The following is a 20,446-nucleotide window of genomic DNA, read 5'->3' on the forward strand; positions in this document are numbered from 1 at the left end:
CACATGTACAGGCAGAAGTGCACACACATACACACTCTCTACGGCCGCAAGGGCAGCCCGCGCACAACCGCCAATGCAAACAGCAGATAATATTAGCTGTCTATAAAATGGCAGGACATATTTTTAAAATACCAACAGGGGGTCATGAACTGCTGCATAAAAGACCATCATAGTTGTGAGCCCGAGCTGCTTGGCTCCAAATATACCCTGGGGTCTAACTTAAGGTGCCTGCAGGATATTTATGGGTCAGTGTTTACAGGTGTTTGTTCAGTGGCAGCAGTGCCAAGAGGTTAATAGGATACCCACTTTAAGAAGTTCAAATAGACTAAAGTCCATGTTGTTGAATTTGTGGTTATTTTCACCCAAGGACGGCTGGGAGGGAGGCTTCATAGAGGAGAAGAACACCTTTAAAGTCCCCCGAGGTGCAGCTTCTGCTGCAGTCATGTTAATCTACAAAGACCACACCTCAGCAGATTGTTGAGTAATTTATTGACATGAAATCAAAGTATGGTGGAGTATGGTGAGACGATGTGGCTCTCTGGTAATCTATTTTTACCTGATAGTGGAAATCAAATATGAAAAGCTGGTCATTTCTGTTGAATCATGTTCACCTCATTGGAAAGCTTTGTTTTCCGCTCCTGTCACAAAACAATGGGTCATATTGCAAAGCAGCTCAGATTTGTAGTCTGTTACAAATCATAATCTTGGGACAACAGGAGGTACATCAGCACTAAAGTAGATTTAGAATAAAATTCAATTATTTTGCTTATGCTTCACAATTGATAACCAACAACTGTCCCTCCCTTGATGCTTGTTGATGTTGTTTACTGTGGGTCTATGTGGGTTAAGAAGTGCTCTGTGCTATATCTGTCTCCTCAGAACCTAGACTTCATCTTCCTCCCCTTCTGTCGCCCTCCTCTCTTTCCTTCATCCTTCCTCTCTTGGACCTTCCTGCCCTGCCCCTTCTTCCTTTGTAGTTTTCCACTAACCTCCATTTGTCTGCTCTTCTTCCTCTGCAGGTTCTGATCTGTCCATCTTGTGTCGAAACTGATCCAGCCAAGCACATTGTGCGAAAGAGCTGAGAAACACAAAACATGGCTGTGGCCGGATGTCCGGATTATTTCCTGCATCATCCAAATTATCAGGTAAATGGCAATTTCCTGTGTAGGTTTGTCGTCACTAAGTTAAAATCTACCTTTAAGCAGAATGTATATGCTACTTCAACAGCAGCTATGATAAGGGATGAAATGTTGCCAATTTAGGCTAGAAATGAAATAGCCAAGACTAATGTGCAAAGCCAGGCTGTGATGGCAGTATGAGGTGCTCACTGACTCACCGGATTTCAGGTTTTAAACCCAAATTAACTTTATTTAATAGAAATGCTGACATTCTTAAAGTAGAAATGTGCCAGTGTTCTCATGAAATTACACTGAACCCTGTCACAGCGTCCAACGTTGGACTTGTTTATCCACAGGGAATGGCTAACATGCACATGATTCATAAATTAAGCTTCTGGGAACTTGTTAGCTGGATGAGATTGTGAAATTTGAACTCTGTCCCTGTACAAAACCAGGCACCTTATTATTTATGTATTTAACGTGGGAAACTAATAATAAACCAGCCAAGAAATACTCGAGGTACTGTAGATTTGCTTCCAGGAATTCTAAGAAATAGTGAGGGTGTGGATTCAGGTCACTACCGTCCTTTGCCAACATTCCTGCCTTTTCCCTGCCTCTCTTGATCAGCCCTTTAGAGGCTCTTCATAGTATATTTGGTTTATTAGTTAGAATACATTGGAGAGGGAAATAAAAGAATGGTCCATTCCACCACTGTGAACACATTGAATTCACAAAGAGCTGCAGGGGGACTGTTGGTCCAACAGAGGTACAAAAGCATCTTCTTTTGGCTGACACACCCCCAGGTAATGGCTACTCTTTTCATTTTGATTCCATGGTTGGCCCATTCACTCAAACACACACACACACACACACACAACCACATTGACGAGGACCTTTTTGTATTGAGTGCATTTAGTGTGTTTCCTTATGCAGTTGAAACCATATTTCATGGTGTAATTCCAACTTATCAACAGCTATCCTGAATCTGAATGAAAAATGAGTCTAATGAAAACAAAAAGCGTCTTGTCAACAGTGCTATTTTTACAGGGAACTCACCTCATCCAAATATAATGACATGGTAATCATGATAATTAACAGCACTTGTTATGAGCAGTTGTGAGCTCCACAGTGTTGAGTATATCAAAGCAAACAAAACCAAGCAATCACATTAAACCACTGTATGTGGATAGATAGACTGAACTGTTCCTTTAAAAGTCAGACCCTTGCACTCATTTATTTTTGTTTAGTTATGCGGCATTAGTTAGCATCCCATTGTTAACCATTGTGTTTGAGCAAGGTGCTGTGCTGAATTGTGTATCCTGGATGCAGAAAGTTTGCCTTGATTTAGAGAGATATTCTTCTAAATTCTTGATTTTTGGAGAGTCACAAATATGTCTCACTCCTATTTTGTATTTTTATATTTTATTATGTCTTTTTCATGTTTCTTGCCTGCAGCTCAGAACAATACGAGTATGTGGAATATAGAAAAAAACCTGATTTGTTACTTTGGGTACAAACAAAGGCCTCTAAACATCAGTCTGTAAACCTGATGTGCTGATTCGTTATTGAGGGAGCATGGGCAGACTTGACTTCTGGACGTCAGGTTTTAGGTTTCGTAGATCTGTTCACACCAGCCGCTGCAGAGCAAAAGGCTTTCAAACATTTGTATTAGGGCAGTAGCACTATTAGCCTGATCAGAGGCTAGTCTGCGGTTTGCCCGTCAGCTGGGCCACGGCTTTATCTATGACCTTTGACCTCAGAGCTAGAGGCCAGAGAGTTCAGCCTGCTAGAGTCTCCCAGATCTCCACAGCTTAGATCCACATGAGGCACTGTGTGTGTGTGTGTGTGTGTGTGTGTGTGTGTGTGTGTGCTTACATGCTTGTATCTGTGTGAGAGTGAAGTCAGGTTCGCTAGCGTGTATATTTTTTTCTGCGTTTCTGCCTTATTGCTTCAGCTGCAAAGATGAATCCACATACTGAATGTTGTGAAAAGAGCATAACTTTTAATGAGGCATATATTTAATAACAGAAGAGTTAGTACAGGGAATGCACATAATCTTCTCTGCTTGCCATATGTGCATATTGTATTCACACTGGTATGGCTCCCATTCTCTCAAACACACCAAGCCCTCAACATTTTGTGTTGTCATTTGGATGATTTTTTTATTTGGAGGCTGTGAAGCTTTAAAGTCTGAATGGAGTGAGGAATCATTTTTTTCTTTCATCAACAGTTTGGATGGGTGCTTCTGGAGCTACAGTACACGGACCTTAACGCACACACACTCGTACTCAAGCGGCTGTTTGCAAAGCATTCAGCCATAACAGATGTACCTTGACTTGCTGAATGAGAAAACCCATTCACTGTGAAATTCCAGGGTTATGGAAGATTTTCCCTGATAAAACTGCTGCAGCGATTCAAAACAGATTCAAGTGAAGATAACATTCACGCTAAACTCAGCTGTGATTATATCGCCACTTTAATCATGTTTCTGTTTTATGATGGCGACTGGTGAATAAATGATGGTATGAGCAAAGTGAGGCAAATCTGATGTGATAAAGAAGGATTGTTAGTGGCAGGATGATATCTGATTAGAGAACCCTTAATCCAGAAACAAGTGTGTAAGCAGAGCTCAAGGAATCTCTGTATGCCAAAAAACAATATTGTCATGTATAAAAGTTCTGTATGCCCTGCAGTGTATTAAGCTCCCTCAAATCTATGTTGGATCGCTGGATAAACAAGCAGACTCCAGCACTTGAGCATAATTTTTGCTGTGAGAGAGCCTGAGATAGTCGGATTGTTTTATCTGGGGCTAAACATTAACAAGATTGTGTGGTGTTTCCCATAACCTACCTGTATACCAAGGTACCACAAGATTGCATTTGTTTTGCAATGTGAATATTTCATTGCATTTGTAAGAGGAACATTTCACAAAACCCATGCGTCAGTGTGGACGTTGAATTGGGCCTATGGTGACTCAGCCTGTCATCACTTTCAGTTCATTGGTGTTTGATCAAATGTACAAGATCAAAGTGTCCCTTCATTCATCATACCCAGTTTTCTTCCAGTTTAGCGTCATGGACTGGCTGGGGCTTATCCCAGCATGCATTATGTACCTATCCCTGCATCTACGGGCAGAAATACATCTGAATTTCTGGCTGCAGGGTCTGTCCTGATCTCGACTGAGCGATCCTAACATGTTTTATTTTTATTCATAACATATATCTCCGGTTTATGATGTAACCAAACTTTTGTCCTCATCTTATTCTGAATTTACTACATTATTGGTTTTGGATAGGGACCAGTAGCAAAAGTTGGATAACAACCACTGACAATCATTGGCTTTCTTTCTTTTGTGTGTGTTTTTTAGGCTTCAAAATAATGCTTGGTTGGTGTATTTATAATAAAATAACTGTTACAATATAAATCAAAATATATTTACAAAGACTATTTGCCATTGGGCTACACCACCAACTCACTGTACTGTGAATCACAATGTGTAACAGTTTTTTTCTGTAGTGGCAAGTAGCCAGTGATTATTTCAGTGAGTAGAGCTACTTGATAATGCAGATGTACCTTAGAAATCTTTCCTAATTCTGCTGTCAGATTGTGTGTTTAAATAACACAATAAAGCTAACATAATGATGAGGTAATGTTTTAATAGATCAATTTGAATTAGAAAAAAAGAAGATGATGGAAAAACCTAAATCAGCTGTTGTTATGTAAATATATGTCATAGCCCGGCTTGTCAGGGGCTCAGCTGTGCTACAGCTACAGCAGAGTTTCTACTGTATAAACAAACAGATAAACCAAGCACTGGAGCAGACATTAGTGTGACCTCCTGATCTCGTTCTGGTTAATTATGTAAGAAGGGATTTCCACTCGCTGTCTCGTGTTCATGTATGTTGTAACAGGACTATGTCAGTTAGCGCTTTTGCTGTCAGCAAGAGTGGTCTGCCAGAAGCAAGTCTTACTCAAGCGTGGACACCTTGAGTAAGATTTCCACACCTCCAAAGCTTTGTGAGAATATTTAGTTCAGGTCAATCCAACCGAAATGGAAACTGCAATTTTATACTGTTAAAACGTCTAATGGGTCGAGTCCATTCTCATCTCAGTAAGTCAAGTATTGATCATATTCGACCCCCCTTTCCTAACATTTAACCTCCACCTGACCTCTTCGAAAGGCATAGCTTTGACATGCGTCTCAGTCTTTTCCCTCTTTGTTTGAGGCCCAATCTCCAGACCTTTGTGTCTGTCCTGCTTTCAATACCATAACCTTGTCTCTGGCCTTCCACTGACCCCTTTTAAAGAGCAGAACCCTCAACCCCTTGGTTCTTATTTGGAGTCCCTTTCAACTTCATCAATATGAAAGGGCCCTTATATGCTTCTTGTCAAAACTTGGCCTACCTTTAGTCCTGCTTTGACCCCTGTTTAAGAACTTAAGCAACGTGTGTGTGTGTGTGTGTGTGTGTGTGTGTGTGTAAAAGAAGTGGTGTGAGAGAGACTGAGGAGCAGGATGAGAAAATACAAGAACAAGGATAAAAGAAAGAGAACATCTGTGTTTTTTCTTCAGCAGACAAAAAAAAGAAGAACCGTCGGCTTTTATTTTTTTATTTTTTCTCCCCTCTTTGTAGTCTAAACTTATAGGCTTCAATAAACCTATAACCAAATGCAGAGTGAGGCAATGGCATGGCTGAGAATTATGCTAAATGGCCAGTATCTATAGGATTAAATACCCAAGTTAACATTCTGTCAATTGTCTATAGAGGCATCAAAGGCTGTCTGGGTTTTGGATTTTTGTTTGTAAGATCCACAAAAGAGATCAAGGTGTGCTTTAAAGGTCCTTTAGTGCGTGTGTGTGTATGTGTGTGTGTTAACTCATTTACTCCCAGACAGCCATGCAAAACAGCATTCAAGACCAGTATATGGTGTGAAAGAGTCCCTGCATTTTTGCTCAGTGGAGCTGAACCATGACCATCCTGTCCTGAATACACACACACACACACACACACACACACACACACACACACACACACACACACACACACACACACACACACACACACTAACGTTGTGCTGTACCATCCCACCAACCAAACAAGCGTCTCAGTGCTGTTTGGGTGACTGGTTAGGGATCAGTCACAGTCTGGTAGCTGGACCCCCAGACGGTGTGTGCTGATGATGGGGTTTGCTATGTCACGGGAACAAATCGGGTGACGCGGCGGTTATTTTATTTTTTTATTTCAAAAGAAGGTTAGTCCCATTAATCTCCAAAATCTCTCTTTCGACCCGGCCAAGATGGCTGGAACTCAAGACAATACAAAGACGGAACAATGCAATGTAATGATTGGATGCGGTTGGGTTAGTTGGTATAGAAGAGGGGCTTGGGGGGTGGTGGTGGACAGAACCATATACTGACGTTGAACTTCCAGTTATATCCAGTTTAGTCTGAACGCAGGCACCAGTATAGACACCAGAGAGGAACACCAATAACTTATTTTTTACTCAACATAAAAGCTTTACATTTTGCAGGCAAATCATGGATTATGTATGTACAAACTGTTCAGCCGAGCCCTTATTTTGAAGAATGGAGTCATCAGAGTTGAATTCTACTTCAAGCTTTATTCTCACAGTGAGTCAATTCTCTTTGAACTGCTCATTAAGCCTTGTTAGCGAAGTCACTTTAAATGTCACAAGTGCTGTAGGTCTTCAAAAAGAGCTCAAACAATTCATATTTCTGTAGACAGATTTTAAATTTTAAATGGTTTCTGTTTGTTTTATTATTTAGGATAAAAGTTGTTATTTAAGCTCATATCACAGTAGATTTCTGTGTGTGTAACACTGTGAAACAAAGCAAAGCATGAAGAGAGACTAGTTGTTTAAACAGTGATAAACTTGTGTGGCAGTCGAACACCACTCAATTTAAGAATTTACAAATACTATCTACTACTGATCTTGCTGTGACATTCACTTGACATCCGTAAGAACAGCATGGACCTGCTTCATTAAATGAGACACTGTTCAGAAAATATATGTGACAGTTGGTCTAAAGAATTACATGATGGGTAACAGGACCATCATCATTTAATCACTGTAACTCAGTGGCTCTGGGGGCAACAGAGATAACTCAAACTGACGTGAGGCAAAAAGCATCAAGCATAGAAAATTAGGTAGAATAACATCTATCATAGAAAAGAAATCGTGTGTAGAAGAACCCAGCTCCGTCTGCATTGTCTGCCGCTACTCTAAATGAGGCAGAACAAGCAACCGCAACAGCTTTCATTACAGCATCGGAGGAGGTCTGCTGTGTGAGAGACGCAGAGTCAGTAGCAGTGTTTTTCTGAACATTGTAGTCCTCCCCAGTACGTTCTGTTCCCACTCCTGCTGTTAGGCCCTGCGCGGGACACAATGGCTAACCCACAGTTGTACTCTTTAGTAGATGTAAGTGCTAGACACAAATCAAAATCAAATACGTGTGTGTTTATATATAAACATACTTACTTTTTGGTGGTGATTTTTTTTCTTTCGTTTTGCAGCGGCTGGAAATATGATGGAGAAAGAAAAGTCAAACTAGGACATTGTGGTTAAATGGTATAAACTGCTGGTCTTCTGTGCTCGGATACCTGGCCATGTTCACACACTGTTTGTGGGATGTAAAAAGCGCAGAGGTTATCTTAGTTAAACCTTTTTGAATTTGTAGTACTTTATGTACTACTTCAGAATTTTTCTGTTCTGTAGTTTTCTGAACTACTCACCATTTCTATTTGAGGTTTTTGTCTTCCCTGACCTGTTTTGATTTCATAACACCTATTTAAATGTAGATGTAGCTTTATGCCAAATGGGGAAAAAAAGATAAAATGTTAAGATAATGTAATGAACTGCATGCTGCCTCTTTATTCTTTGTACACTTTGTACAACTGTTCTGACAACAGAATCTCTTTTTTTCCTCTCCTGCTTGGCCTGTGTCATTTGTCTCTTTTTTTAACTTTGACACATGTTAACGTTGGACACTAAGCACTTTCGGTATGCTTTTACTGAACTGTTGTTTTCTGGTTAGTATTTGAAATGATCCCACATACTGTTGAATTTGTGACCACTCAATTGGACACTCTAATAATTTCTAATTATTACTAATTTCAGTTTTAACTCTCTTTGAATGAACTTCATTTCAATGATTACGTGCTCTACCACGTGGGCAATAAAATGCTAATTATTGTTGTTAATCAAATAAAAACGGAATATGTTTTTTTTGGCTGCTTTTTTAGTTCCTGTTTTAGAGATACTGATTTCTTTTTTTTTCATCAAACAATGTTGGTTGAGTGTTTGGCTCCTGTAACAAAGTTCCCAGTGGCGTGACAAAATGTTCTTTTTTTCTTGCTTCTCTCTCCCTCAGCAGGACAATATAGACCGGTCCTCCAATCACAGACAAGCTGACCTCATTGGTCCGAGCTTCCAGCAGACAGCCAATCGGAGTTCTCCTAACCATCAAGGTTGGTCTTTAACCACTAATAGATATGTGTGAGTTTGTGTGTGTTTGTGTGTTTGTGTGTGCTGACGCTTGCACATTAAACCTGTCAGATATTCTTGAGTTACATTGGTGGTGTTTTACTCTGACATCAAGTTACATGATTTTACATACGTAGTGGGACTTGTCATATGATATTGCACACTATTGGACTTGCTGTACATTGACTTGGTGTAGCATAAGCTTGCTTTGTATTCTCAGTTTATTTTCATACAGAAGGGAATACTAAAAGGTCATAGAAATGACCTGGGAATCTGGTACTCAGTGTGTGTGTGTGTGTGTGTGTGTGTGTGTGTGTGTGTGTGTGTGTGTGTGTGTGTGTGTGTGTGTGTGTGTGTGTGTGTGTGTGTGTGTGTGTTTGTGTGTGTCCCTCGTCTCAGTACAGTGTGGAGAGCGGCTTGCTGCTCATTATTCTCCACTGGGCCAGGGCGGGTCAAGGGGGATAATATATATTTGGGTCTCTTCCGCTGTAAACATTTCAGCAGTTCAAAGGGTGATCTGCATGGACGCAGGGTGCCATTATAATTACGCTGTCTATCTAATTGTGCCATACTGTATTCATCCATGACAATCGGAGCATGAGATTTAAGCACAATATTGGCCCAGCATGGGAGGTAAGGGCGGGGAGTCTGCAAGGACCCAACGAGTGAATTAGAACGCTTGGCCCTGGCATGGGAAATAAATGGAGCAGAAATTACATTGTCATCAGGTTGGGGTTCAGGATCAGCCGGGATGGAGGGAACTCCAGACGGAGAGATGACTTTAACTAAGGAACACTTTTGTTTACACTGTCTGAATAATGATATTTTGGATGGATACCTAGGTTTTTTGTACAGTAGATTATGCCAGACATGTGTTGGGAGCTGGACTGAGCACTGGTACCGGAGACCATTTAGATTTTTGTCAGATCTCCGTCTCCCTTCTCACTCTTTTTAAAAATGTATCAAGTAATGGGTGAAAATTTATGGCCAGCAAGCCACCACTATAAGTGCCACTTTAGCATGTTTCACAAGCTACATTACGTATGCTGCTCAAAGCCTGTATCATTTGAGCAGTTTTTTTTTTATTTTAGTCCCAGTACCTCTGATGTTATTAGTGGGACAATAATCTTATACGACTATAATAGAGCACCCAGCTACCCAGCTTGAACCATCATAAACCTATTAATTTTGGAGAGAACAGTATGGCTTTGTTGGAACATGACCTGCCATTATTTCATATGCTTGGAATGAGATGCTGTTGAGCGGCTTATCGGGGCATTTACAAACCAATATTTGATGTCTAAAAAGAAGAAAAAGAAGTTGCTCCAAATGATATTCTCAACATCAATAAATTGTGCCATGCACATAATAGTTTACTGTGAAGGGTTTTACAAAGTCTGCAGTCTTTCTTTAAATAACTAGAACAATGAAGAGGCGCCTTTGTCCTGAGCTGTGGCATGACACATGTGTGAGTGCACTCCAGTCACTCACAGATGCGATGTCACAGGCTTGCACTGTGCAAATGCTGTCTCCTCTTTGTTGTTTTTCCTTGCCACACTCCAGAGTGACTTCAGTCATAGATGAGTCCATTGTCTATAGGCTCATACAACTTGCTTCAGCACAAAGGGCACATATGAAATGGATGTACCTTGTATCAAATGCGAAAATATTTCCTGAAATACGCTTTCCAAAAAGTAGTTTATTTTGTGTATTTATTCACAATGAGGAAGGCAGCAGCAGTGAAGAACCTGTGATCTTCCTGGGACCTGGGACTTCATCTTGTGCCCTGGGATAACATGACGTCCGAACAAGATTCTGTGATGATGTGTTCGGATGTGGTTTGCTTCTTGAACTTTAGTATTGTTACTGAGTGTTTAAGATGCCAGCGTAGTCAGTCACGACTTTAGTGTAGAGCCAAAAACATTCGACAACTGTGAGAAAATCATCTGAATGTGATTATATGAAGGTTATTCAGTAATTTAATCGGTCAATATCTCAGAATATCATGTACTAGCATTAAGATGTTTGAGGTGAGGCAGTTGCATCCTGTTCCATGCTGTAGCAGCCCAACTAATGATGTCACAGCGTTATGTTTTTATTTGTGTGTTTGTGTATGTGGGCTGATAAGGCTGTGACATTTGCACTCCTCTGTTTTTGGTTGCTTGTTTGGTTGCTTTGGGTGTTTCAGATGGGCATGCAACTGCTAGGTAACAAATCCCATCAACGGTACCGATGCAGTGCAGTAATCTGACGGCAGGGCAGATATGCCTTTGTAGGGAGAGAGTTACATGCCATGGGCACACACGCATGGGCATACACGTGCAGGCACACACGCAGGTGCACCGACACACACTTTCACTCGCAAACAGCGTCTTTAACAGGGGGTTAAGGAAGGGTGGGGTGTGTGCCGATTACAAGGTGATGTGAAAGAAATGTGCTGATGTGTAACGGCAAAACTGTCGGTGACTGACTAACGGTCACCTCATTATTCTGTTTGGACTCCCCTTTTTTTCATTCGTACACATAATGATAATCCATTTTATGGAGCGCTTTTCAAGACACCCAAATATGCTTTACACAGTAGATGATAAATAATAAAAACACACTGACAGCAGAGAGCACAATGAAAGCACATTAGTTAGCAGGGGGCATTAAATCAAACATTAAAAGCAGTTCTAAAAAGATACGTTTTGAGTAACTTCTTGAACACAGACAGATTGATGCAGTCACACGTGTTTGGGGGAGAGAGTTCCAGAGGTGGAGGGAAGCTATGCCGGTGCTGGGTCGCACATCACCCCACTTCACTCTTGAGTTCATCTTCTCTCTTTCTGTACCAGCTATCTGTCACGCCTTGAAATGTCTTCATAAAGGCCCTTTATGAAGACACTACTGTATAAATGTAAGCTCAGGATTGTGGGTGTATGTAATGTATGGCTGAGAAGGTTGAAATTGTTAGGATATAGTAGAAAATGACAGAATAAGGTAACATTTCTTAATTGTTAATAAAAGATAAACAAGAGTCTACAGCCATGCTAGCGGCTCTGTGAGGCTGACACAGTGGTGCTTTGACCTGGATGCTAACATCAGCATGCTAACATGCTCACAATGACAATGTTAAAATGCTAATGTATAGCAGGTAATGTTTACCATGTTCGTCATCCTAGTTTAGCATGTTAGCATGCTAACATTGAATAGCTCTAAACACAAAGTTCAGCTGAGGCTGATGGGAATGTCGTTATTTTTGCAGGTATTTAGTCAGAAACCAAAGTACAAATTTAAATTATGACCTGATGAGGGCGCTAGAGGAAATGATCACCAAAGTTATTACAGTTCACCCTGAGTGGAACAGGAACATTTCATGCGTCCAGTAGTTGTTGAGACATTTTACGCGAAACCACAAACATCAACCTCATGGTGGTGCTAGATGAAAAATCATTAGGAGCCACGCTCTGGGCACCATGGATATCTGTACTAAATTTTAGGGCAATCCATTTAACAGTTGGTGAGCTATTTCAGTCTTGACCGACCAACTGATCCACAGACCAACATTGGAATCCCTACAGCCACACCGCTAGCTTGGCTAAAAAGGCTAAAATTTAAAAAGATTTAAGTTAAACATTTAGAATTGAATAATATGACAACAACTGGTTCTTGTGGGAAGAAAAATGCCCCTGTCACGTGGCTGTCCTCAACTCGTGTGAACCCACTCTCCCTTTCACCTTTTGCCTGTTCCACAGTTCCCCCTAAATAAGAGTCTGTCCCTGTATTTACTCCCCTCCTATGCATCTCTGTTTTCCCTCCCTCCCCCCCGCTCCTCCTGTTTCCCTCTAACCCTCCCACACTCTCCCTCCCCATCAGGAGGCTTGGCCCTTAGTGGGTGTGTGTGCTGACATCAGAGGTATTGTGCTCCCCAGTGCAGAGCCACGCTTTACAGTTTAGACTTGCTCTGTCTATACTCCCACTGATCCCTTTGAATGGAAACCCCTCTGCTGGGCATACAGGAGGCTTGCCCCTCCTCTTTGTTTTTAACTAGCAGGAATAGAAAATGCATAGACTACATTCCTGGGTTAAGGAGAAGCAGAGAGCCATATGGATCTGCCATCAATACAAAGGTCTTGTTTTGGCCGTGTCTCGCTTGCGAATGATCAGAAACATGCAAAACAGCTTTTATGCAGATTATTACCAGACTTGACTAGTTTTACAGTTGGTTAATATTGTATTAAGTGTGGTTCAGACAATAGAGGAAGCTTGGCTATTTTTACCCCTAATTTAACCGGTTATAGGTTCTTAGAGGAGGAGGGAGGGGGCTAAATATATCAGAGGAAGAGCCATGGGAGAAATGAAACAATGAGGAAATGAGAACAATAATGTCAGTGTTATCCTTTGACCCATCAGTTCTTTATTTGACTTCTGCAGTTTCGGCCAAAATCTAAAAAAGGAACGGATGGAGGGATGGAGGACTGATTATAAAAGGTTTTCACTTTTAGAGCCAATGTATTTATCGATTTGTCCACTTTTCCTGACACTTAATAGGCTAAAGGAGGAATAAATTGACCAAAAATCAAGAAAAAAACTTGATTACTAATTTAAGTAATTACAGCCCTGGTGTAGTTCCCATAGAGCACATAGTATTAACCAAACTTTAAACCGCCTCCACATGGATCCACAGTCTTTAAGATGACAGGATTCAGGATAATCACACTTATTTAAATATTTTTTTTTAAGAGAAAGGATGTGTTAAGGAGATGTTTGTTTCCTCTGCTTACATCCATTTATTAGCCAGTATTAGCAGTGCATTTAACCTCTATCTCTAGAGGTGTTAAACCCTTTTATCCTGTTATCCCTGCTGCATTCCCAGATACCAGAGCCACAGCCACTGTATGATTCTCAACAGAGGTCCCTCTTTCAGGTGGATGCAGCTTAGAATACATTCTTTCATTCTTGCTGTCTGTCAGGCTGGTGTGTCTCTGTTTTGTTGTGTAAACCATTTTGCTTGCTCACATGGGGGTAGAGTGGAAGTTCTGTTACATCTGAACTTGTCAGACCTGGGGTCTTATGAGACCTGGGGTGCAGATTTATGCTACATGCTTCTACAATAACATGTTGATCTTTACACTTATCCATAGTGTTGGGTGCCAACGTTTGTTACTGTCAAGCATCTGCATCACAGCTGCAAATGCTCACGGTCAACCGCTCTGTCTGCATCTGTAGCTGCTCTGACTTTCAGAGAGGATCGAATTAATGGCTGTAATATTTTACGGCCAGGTGTGTCTTGACCGCTGTGCGTTTGGTGGGCCTGCCAAGGTGTGCAAGTATCTGGCATAACTTCTATTTTCTGTATTCCATGTCAAAGAAAGAACAACCATAAGTTTTCTCCCTGGTCCAAATCTTCCAGGGTTTAAATCCTGTGCGTGCGTGCCTGCCTGCTGTCTGTGTCATCAATCTGTCTATCTTACACCCAGGTACATGACGCATGCCTTTGTTTACCCGATTGTGACATGCATAGGTGATTGTGGCCGAATGACTGATAGTGACGCAAACAGAGTTTGTGGGTTGTGTTCCTTTATATGCAAACAGCTCTGCTCTGCCAAACCCCTCCAGAGGCCAAACTAGGTCACATTTATGAGGAAATGTATTTTCTCTCACTAGCTTGAGGGTACATGTCTCACCTAGTGAGAATGATGGATGATGAGCAGATGATGTGTTCAGGGTAAAAGTCATTTTTGGAATTTTGATAACTTTTGATGTAGTTTCTGGTTCACCATCATAGCATTTGTTAATAATTAGTTTGATTATGTTGTCCTAAAAAAGTTATATTCATGAATAATCTTTATCACCACAGCTACTGAATGCATTTAATGTTGCTCTGTTCTTAGCCTTGTGTATGGCCTTGTATGTACCCTGTGTCCTGTGGTATATAGCTCTTTAGCTCTCCAGGCTATCTATAAGTAGCTGCTCCAGCTTACCTGTTTCTATTATTACCTACAGATTAACCACCTGTGATTCACAGGCACCTGTGATACAACTACCTGACACGTTTTCAGGAAAAGCTCTTCAAAGGCGACATTTTAGTTTTATCAGGTAGCTTTTAGCATCAGTGCTGGAGACAAAGCCATGCTGCTGCATGCAGGGGTGTTTACTAGCCCGCTAACCTGTGGCTGTTGGTGTTCCCTCTGGGCCATTTTTTATAATAAAAAAAAATCTGGTGTTGGAAACTGATTTTTTTCACTTTGAAGCCAGTGCTTTTAAAACTTTACATCAATCAATTAGCTGTTTTCCAGCGTCAGCTTTCTGCTGAGTGGTGGGACTTTTAGCTGCTTTAGAGTGGCATGACCCTTGCACCACCTGGCATGATCCAGCTGTCAGCTGTCCTGCACCCTGAGCTGTGGGGAAGTTACATGAGTCACACAGTACATGGCACGTTTTCAACCCTGGAGTTCTGACAGCACGACGGCATTATAGAAGTTAAGATAGGGCGCTTAATATGCTTTCATTTATTCATTCATTCACTCACACAGCTTTGTTTTTGAACCATTGGCTGGAGTTCTTGTACATGCTGAAGAGGGTAGAGCTAACAAAATGTTAGCCTAGCTCTGTTTTTTCAGATTGTTTATCATTTCATTAAAAATGAGACTTTCTCATTTTGTGTGTGTTATTACAAAAGCAATAAAATACCTAAAAGAGGGCATCTTCGGTATCATAATAAAGAGGAGATTAAAACAAAACAGTACTGAGTCACACTGTTACTGTTGTACAAGGCTGAAATTATATACCACTGTATTACAATGTAGAGCCACTGGGAGAATGAACAATCAAATTATAATCAATTGCAATGACACTTCTGGTGTTCCCTCACATGAACCCCATACATTTGAGAGCCCCTGCCCTGTATGAGTAGAGCTTGTCTCCACCTAGTGGTGTACTTGTGTCCTGGAGCACAGTTGAGCGATCTGGATACAGAGATTGGATGATGAATTCATGAGATGGATTTCTTTTTCATAATGAAGAATTATTAATCATAAGATGAGTCACCACTTCAGATTGTAATTTAGAAAAGAGCAAAGTTAGGCACCCAGTTTACCCAGATGATAAAACTTTCACCACATGAGGCAATTAGAGAGAGAGAGAGAGCTTCCCTTCAATTGAGCTCACTTCAACTTTTGATACAGCATGCTCCTGGAGTCAGTTGAAAATTCACTTCATGAATTTCAATGTGCCTGGAGGTTTTCACGGGGGCTTTGAGGATAGATTCCCCCTCTGAGAAGAATTCCATGTCCTGCTTTTAAAGACTTTTAAAAGAAGAATGTTTGATACATGCGGTGAATATAGAGCAGATGCTTACAGTGCGTTGCCTTTGCTGTGAACCCCAGTGGTGAGAGTTGAAAAGTGTTGCGGGCAGGTTTGTGCTTGTACCTGTTATCCCTGGAGATTTGGCTCACAGGGCAGCACAATGTACATAGTCGAGATAGTCATGCTGATTGAGCACTCTGGCAAAACTGGTTACTAATGTGTGTCTGTGTGTGTGTGTGTGTGTACTTGTGTTTTGTGCATGCCAGTGTTTTGTTGTTTTTTTTCCTTTTTTTTTTTTTAGTATTCCTTAGAATTAAGGTGGTGCAAAGTGAGGTCAAGGGTTCAAATCCAGGCCACAATGAAATGCTAGAGAAACTGAAATAGAAAAGGGAAAGTCCCAACAATATCCAGGGACTTTACCTCTTTTTTTGTGTGCCTCAACTATTTGAAACCAAAGCAGCAGGCTTATAGGACTTTCATTTTTCTTTTATTGTGTTTTATTGCATGGGTTTGGGTTTCTTTCCAGCTTTAGTGATGTGTTTTTTGCTCCACACTGTTCTTTGTCCACTTGTCCTCTACAGTTTTGAAACCTACTTCTCTCATTAACTTTACAGAAGCATTGCACTCCTCATTTGAGGGATTTTTTACAACCAGTTTCTCTTCAAATTCAGTCATTGATGTGTCCCTTTCTGTCTATCTCCTCCAGAGGATGACGTTGATTTAGAGGCCCTGGTGAATGATATGAACTCTTCGCTGGAGAGCCTGTACTCCACCTGCAGTGGTCAGCAGACCGAGTCCACCCCGCTACTGCACAATGGACAGACGTCTTCCTCACACCATCACCACCATCACATGCAACACATCCAGCCTCGGCAGGGTCAGCACTCGCACGCGCTAAGCCACGTCTCCCCAGAGCCGCCCTCCTCCTCCTCCTCGTCCGCGGACTCACCCCAAACCAGCCTCCGACGGTCACAACCCATGCACATCCTGGCTGTCAGGTAGGTGCTTCCGCAGTATATATTTGTCACTCCACTACAGCAGCTCAAAAGCTTACCTAAACATGTATTTGGCTGCTGAGTGAGTTAGGAAAGTGCCCTTCAAAGAGTGTAAGCACCACAGTGAAATAACCAGCATCGTAGAACAACACAGAGATTTATGGGAATGTCCATCAGCCTGTGCATCTGGTTTTGAATGCTCCTGAGCAAGACATTCATTTTCTTGTACACCAGAGGACATGGTTTCATTCCTAATCTTTTGTTGCTTTCAAAAGGCCAAACATTACCTTTGTTCCAGCTTCTCAGTGGTGAAGATTTGCTGCTTCTCTTTGTCTTATTTGATAAACTCAGTTTCTTTAGTGTTTGTTGGAGAAAACATTTAATTTGACGATGCCACCTTGGGCTTTCCCACTGTTTTAAGACATTTTACAGACCAAACAATTGATCGAACATTAAAAAAAAGTAATTGGCAGATTAATCGATAATGAAAACAGTCGTTAGTTGCAACCCTTACCACATGGTTGAAGGACATTTTGAATGAACTGTTCCTCATTGAAATGTGTGCACTCCTCAGGTGTTTTACAGTGACATCAAACACATCTTAGGCACCGTCAGAACTGAAGACCCTAAACAAAACAAAAAATACACCAGCAGAAAAATATCTAAATAAGACTTCAATTCTACATGTGCACTCACACTCAGGCACATACAGACACATGCACCCAGGCAACCGCTAACTCCTTCCAGCTTTGTACATTTACACATGCATAGCCACACACACATGCAGAGCTCCAACCCTACGTTTTCTCTCCACATTGGAAAAGAAGCCTCTCACTGCACACTGTCATCCCTCCACACCCTCTCGATAATTGGGCATAATGTTTCCTCCCCGCTCTCTATCTGTAGCCCTTGAATGACCCGTTCCTCCTTGTCACTCCCTCTTTGTCTCAAACTGCACCAGCAGGAGGAGAAAGGTAAAACTTCTCATTTATTTTAGTACCAAGTGCAAATGTCTCTCTCAAAGAGTTGGTAAGCCATATTCTCTCTGAGGCTTCTCTTATTGTATGCATTCAAAAGTGGGCATGCTCACTCACACATACACACTAATGCAACAGAAGTATGGGTGTATACATACAGTCCACACAAACACAAACGAGCTGGTGTCAGCTCCCATTATTCGCCTTTGGAGTATATGACAGAAACAGAGGAGGGCTGATCAGGTAATGGAGTATTCTGTCTTATGAGCTCTCTCTCTCTCAAGCACACACACACACACACACACACACACACACACACACACACACACACACACACACACAGACTCAGGCCCTGAAGTTCTTATTATTCAGGACTGACCTCTCGATAACCCCGTTCTCAAGCTCAGATGGAACACAACATCAAAAGGCCCGTTCCCTTTTGAACTCGCTGGGTTCTACAGAGAGATGGAGTTTGATAGAGAAAGAGAGAAAGAGACTGAGAGTCTTCTACTGCGACTCTCTGAGCTTGCTGTCTGGCTAGAATTTCATAAACTGGCCTGCCCATTTAAAAAAGAAAAAACAAAAAGACAGAATCCTGAAAAGTTTATGATCAGCTGTCAAATCATCGTTTCTCATTCAGGCCACAAGCTTACACTATATGTGCCTAATTTAAAAACTACTTTAAAGTGATGTCTTGATTCAATATTGATGCATGATGAATATTGCAGGAAATTAGCTCGCAGGCTGCAGGGGTCTGTGATTTCCACTTGCTGGGATTATGGGTAGATCAGATGGAAACAGACATGAGACTGCATACTGTACAGCGATGCTTTATTAATTCTAACTCCCTCTCCTCCCGCACATATTTCACATGTGTCAGCGGCCCTCATCTCAAAGTTCTCCCATTTCACTTTTCAAGAGGCTGTTCCAGGTCATGACCTTAGACTTCAGTTAATATTAATAACAGCAACATGTGTTTGGACCACTGTTCCTTTGTCTCCATTGTCCAGGAGGTTGCAGGAGGAGGAGCAGCAGCTGAGGACATCGTCTCTCCCAGCCATCCCCAACCCCTTCCCTGAGCTCTGCAGCCCAGCTAGCTCCCCTGTCCTCAGTCCTGGGTCCCTACCTCCTGGAGAACCCTCCACTGGCATATATGTAAGTCAAGCCCGATTAAGGCACACCGTAGAAGCTTTCCAGAAACTTTGACTTTTCAGAAAATAAGAAAAAAAAAAACAATAACAAAAACAATTTTTCCCAGCAGTGCTCTTGTGGGTTTAATATTTTACTCTGCGTTATAATTTGGTGTGGTTGCATCGTACACAAAACATTGCCTATGGGAGACCATGTCAGATGCTTTTCCCTTTGAAAAACAGGATATGAGACATCAGCCGATTTTTGATTTACTTCTATGTTGATAACTGAGACGTGTGTGACTCAAGTCACTTGTTTTGAAGGATGCAGTATTTGAATATCGTAAATCAGCTGTATTTAGTGGTCAGCTGTGTGTTGGACATAAACATTTGGGAATTTTCCCTGCTCTACATTTGCCACATGTTTTGCTCAGCTGAGGCATGTTGATTGCTTGCATGTGATACTGTACAGTGCACGTGTGTGCTCAAAAGGGTTTGTGGCTTTGATGGAGAAAAAAAAGAATGAGGTGACGAGTGGAGGAACTGTGTGTGTGTGTGTGTGTGTGTGTGTGTGTGTGTGTGTGTGTGTGTGTGTGTGTGTGTGTGTACCTGCACACATGGCTGCATTTCTGTGAGCCTGTTTGCATTTGTGTGATCATTTGTTGACAAAGATTTAGAGACTGGTCTGTCTATTCCTGGAAGTTGGAGTCCCTCCATCGTCACTGTTAATGACCTTCATATGGGGCCAGCTAATGCTTGTTACAATAACATACCAGTTTACAGTAATGTGAGGGCGGATTATTTCTCATAAATACTCTCCCTGGCTATGATCCTGGCCAGTTCTGGTCATGGCTGTTATGGTTCGAGAGCATACACCGCAGTTCCAGTCAAGTTTGAGTTTAATACGACCTGCTCTGCTTTCTCAAATGTCAGCTAGTAAATCACTTGATGAATTGATAAACGTGTGTCATCCAGTAAATGCTTTAAGATTTGGGAAGTTGTGGCTTTGAATTACCATCTGTGACATAAATAAAGCTCTAAATATTTAGTGTTGGACTAAGCCTTGAAAGATTCAATTTCATTCTAGTCTCTTCGAGTGGGAAAGTTGTTTCTTTCTCTGTGGGAATGTTGTAGGTTTGAATTACAAGCTGTGGCATAAATTCAACACTGCATGGTAAATCTAAGTTCATATGGTAAATAGGTCAAAGATTAATGTCTCACTAAGTGGTTATGAGTTTTGCGTTGAATTACTAGCTGTGACAAAACTTTGGCTCCGTATAAGTAAAGCAGGCGTGCCTGGTAAATACTCAGAATTCAATTTATTAGACTGGGTGACCTACACGGGACGGGAATGTTGTTGGTTTTTGAATTCCCAGACGGCCTGTTAAGAGTGCAGAATAGACCAGGAAGTGGAGTGGGGGATTGGGGATTGG

At 41.5% G+C, this 20,446-nt stretch overlaps 1 protein-coding gene across 4 annotated transcripts in view; it reads left to right on the forward strand.

Moving 5' to 3' along the window:
• The window catches only part of grb10b (growth factor receptor-bound protein 10b), a 62,746-nt gene that overhangs the window by 11,706 nt on the left and 30,594 nt on the right, over window positions 1–20,446 (forward strand). For 2 of the 4 annotated variants that reach the window (XM_070911283.1, XM_070911284.1), the window contains exons 2-5: window positions 1,020–1,145; window positions 8,509–8,605; window positions 16,618–16,909; window positions 18,894–19,038. In XM_070911283.1, the coding sequence (XP_070767384.1) occupies window positions 1,095–1,145; window positions 8,509–8,605; window positions 16,618–16,909; window positions 18,894–19,038 (585 nt within the window). In that variant the 5' untranslated portion in view covers window positions 1,020–1,094. The remainder of the gene's footprint in view (window positions 1–1,019; window positions 1,146–8,508; window positions 8,606–16,617; window positions 16,910–18,893; window positions 19,039–20,446) is intronic. The other 2 variants (XM_070911286.1, XM_070911287.1) reach the window with 2 other exon arrangements.

This window comes from Enoplosus armatus, chromosome 9, assembly GCF_043641665.1.
Source record: "Enoplosus armatus isolate fEnoArm2 chromosome 9, fEnoArm2.hap1, whole genome shotgun sequence".
Taxonomy (NCBI): Eukaryota; Metazoa; Chordata; class Actinopteri; order Centrarchiformes; family Enoplosidae; genus Enoplosus; species Enoplosus armatus.